Genomic DNA, 3,421 nt, shown 5'->3' on the forward strand with positions numbered 1-3,421 from the left:
TGTTTTGTTTTACGAATTTGTAGCTAAAAAGATTAAGCTAGACATTAGTGAGAAAAATTCCAATATCAAACAGACAGCTACTTGGGCCATGTTGAGAACTCAGATTCCATACACTCAACGGATTGTCAGGATGTGAAAAACAACAGAACTTTACTTTTAGTGATCTGTTCTGACCAAAAGCCTTAATGACTCTTTTCACTGTAAACCACTGAGCAGTATCTGGTCTGAAAGGGAGGCATAGGGAGAAATAAGATTGGTTTTAAAAGCATTATGTGGATGTAAGAATACATGAATAGATGGATTAAATTTAAAGTATTGAATTGGCCAAGATGCTCCCCAAAAGTTGTATCATAAAAAATAAAGCAATAAAAAATTACATTTCACTCAATAACCAAGGTAAGTAATCATGCACTTGAAAATCAGTGGTCAGCCAGTGACTGCCCCACATTTGAGTGAGCTGTTTTGCTTTGGGTATAACCCTTGCCATCTTTTATGAAGATAGAGATATAGAAAAGTCCATTTAATTAGCCTTGACTCCTTAACAAGTTTGACTTATTGTTAAACAATTTGTGTATTGCATAATGCATGCTCATCTCAAATTATGTAAAATTGTGTCTGTTTCTTTTAGTAAATTTATGTCTATAGCAAGCAGATAAACAGTCTTTTACAGTGGAAGACTTTGTAGTGAAGCACTGTGTAATAGAAATCGACCTGTAGCTGATCCTCCAGCAGGTTTGCAGAGGCAGTAAACCCTGTAGATTTATACAGCTAAGATTTGTTACTTCTAAAAAAAATTGGAAGCTACTCATTATTAAGTGTGTTTTGAATTCTATTTCAGTAACATAATTTCTTCTACAAAATAGGGCTCTATAAATTCCTGTTACTGGATTGTGATCAAAATGTAAAATACACAGTATTTTAAAAAGAAAAATACATATTATAAAGTTTTCAAGGTTTAACTTTATATTTTGATGTACTAATTAATTCAGACTTTTTTATTTTTTTCTTTTTGGTTTTTAGGGTTTTATTTTTTAAATGCAAACTTTTAAAACCTGTTGCAGCAGGTTCTTTAAACAAGTCAATTAAGTACACTCTTTACCAACATGTCTTTGACCTCAGAGAAAAGAAAAAGAAAGTAAAAATGACTAAATGAAAAAATATGAACAAAAATACCCGAAAGGCACATTTCCATTGGATCAATTCCAGCTCATGTCATGCAGTGTGCTCCATAGGCTTTCCAAGATTGTAATGTTTACGTAAATGGTTACGTAAATGGACTAGCACATCTTCCTCTGTATAGTGATTAGTAGGCTCCCACCATTAACTTTTGCAAACAGCAATCCATTCCTTAACCACTGTGTACTAAAATTTAGTTTTTAAAAAAAGAAAAACAAAACAACCCACAAACCAAGACGTTTAAATTCCACGGAGCATTTCATTTACATCTGAGGAAGTAACTGTGTTTTCTGTAAACATAAATGGATCACTTGTCAGGTGCAGAGAGAATAACTGAATTCAGTCATCTTTGCCAGTCCAAAAAATTGTGCAGGTGGAGGACAAAAGAAAACTAAGAATCTCCTGGTTTAGTTGTACTGGGAGATAATCCTGGCATGGACCGAGCCCTAGTTAGAGTTCACAGTTAAGAGGCAAGGAGAATGGGTGGGCAGGGAGAAAAATGCAACAATGAATGAATGGAACCCAAAGTCTCTGTAATTAATAATAAAAAATTATATATATATATATAATAACATCTTAATCCACTGAACATGTCTATTAACTAAATCACAGGAAAGATAAACAAAATATAAAATAGTGACTATTGAAAGTCTGTTGTTTCTAGGGAGCTCTGGTTTTCTAGTGGCCAGAAACTGCACTGCAATCCCAGAGGTATGCAGTTCCCATTCACCTGCTGCTCTGCTGGAGAAGGAGGGACAATCTCCTCCTGTACCAGTCAAATACGATTTAATGGTACACACAAAAAATAAAAAAATAAAATTGAAAAAAGAAAGTCTGTTGTTTCTACATCATACAATACCTCCTATTGTGATGTTATTTTTCTTAAGATTAGTGTTTCTAGAGAGACATTAAGAACTCAAAAGTAAATATAAGTGCACTTTAAAAAAAAAGTAAATATAAATGCACTTTAAAAGAAACAAACAAAAATTATACGATAAGTCTTACATAAAATAAATCTATAAAAAATTAAATCTTTTGTGCTTACATAATTTTGTGAAGAAAAGAAAGATTAATTTTCTTTAATATGTGTCTAAAGGAGTTTTACATTTTTGCAGTTATTTCACTAGCGTCAACACTGGCATAATCAATACAATTTTAAATTTAACACACAAGTGTAAATTCATAAATAAATAAAGCATTTAGATATTCATGCTTCAAATATTAAAAAATGTTTATTATAGCCAGAATATCTATAGAATAAAAAAATTGTCTGATTGTATTCATTTTGACTTTGAAAATTCTATGAAGGTAGTATGATATAAGAGATGCATAGTAAACACATAAATTGGTATTTAAGATCAATACCTAGTTTCATATATATTTATATTGATTCAGAGATTAGAAAAATATTTCATAATATTACTTTCTACTGTGTGGTGAAAGCAACTTTGAAAATCACAAATAAATTGGCTACTCACCTAAGTGAAACTTCGTCTCAATCATCACAGAGGCTGAAAAACTAATCGAAATTTCAATTTACTTTTTCTTATTAGAGAAGGGTGTTTAAAATTAGATTATCTTTTCTTTTAGGAAGTATTAAGCATAAATTACCATATACTTTAGTATTTTTGTGAATATGTCACTAGAAAATAAGTATGCATATGTAAATGGATATTGTAGGTAGAAATAGAGAAATTCCTTTTCTCTTAGTATTAGGGACGATGAACTGAGGAGGTTAAATAGCTCATAAAAGTCGCTGCTATAAAGAGTCAAGCCAATTTACAACTTTACCCAGCCTATCCTCAGAGAAAATGTCTCCTGTGTCCTTTTCAGTTCCCTTAGGCAGATTGTAGCACAATTATTCATTGTCGTTCAGGTACAACTGTTTTTCGCTAAGTTTTGGTTTTGGGGTTGTTTGTTTTTTGGGGGTTTTTTTGGGGTTTTTTTTAAATAGCTTATTCCTAGGAACTAAACAAAAATATCAATAACTATAGCTCCAACTGATTGCATCTTGAGAATTGGAATATCACTGTGTTTAAATCCAAGTGCAAAATTTAATAGCTGTCACTTCATATCCAGAGAAAAAATGTTTTTATATGGTTTCACCATTTATCAGTGACATCACATGGAATATTTTTATTTCCTTTGACTCTTTATAAAATTAAAGCAATTTTTATACCATTCTTATCCATAGAAAGAGGTGTGAAACTCTGCTTAACACGTTGTCGTTGTTGTTATGTGCCGT

General features: G+C 31.5%; 1 protein-coding gene across 1 annotated transcript in view; it reads left to right on the plus strand.

Annotated features, from left to right (window-relative positions):
- Positions 1-329: 329 nt before the first annotated feature.
- Positions 330-3,421, plus strand: part of LOC102864500 (olfactory receptor 2AJ1-like) — a 20,635-nt gene continuing 17,543 nt past the window's right edge. The window contains exon 1 of the mRNA XM_006893997.1: positions 330-396. Coding sequence (XP_006894059.1) covers positions 330-396 — 67 coding nt within the window. The remainder of the gene's footprint in view (positions 397-3,421) is intronic.

This window comes from Elephantulus edwardii, unplaced genomic scaffold, assembly GCF_000299155.1.
Source record: "Elephantulus edwardii isolate Elephantulus edwardi_28Jun2011 unplaced genomic scaffold, EleEdw1.0 scaffold00133, whole genome shotgun sequence".
Taxonomy (NCBI): domain Eukaryota; kingdom Metazoa; phylum Chordata; class Mammalia; order Macroscelidea; family Macroscelididae; genus Elephantulus; species Elephantulus edwardii.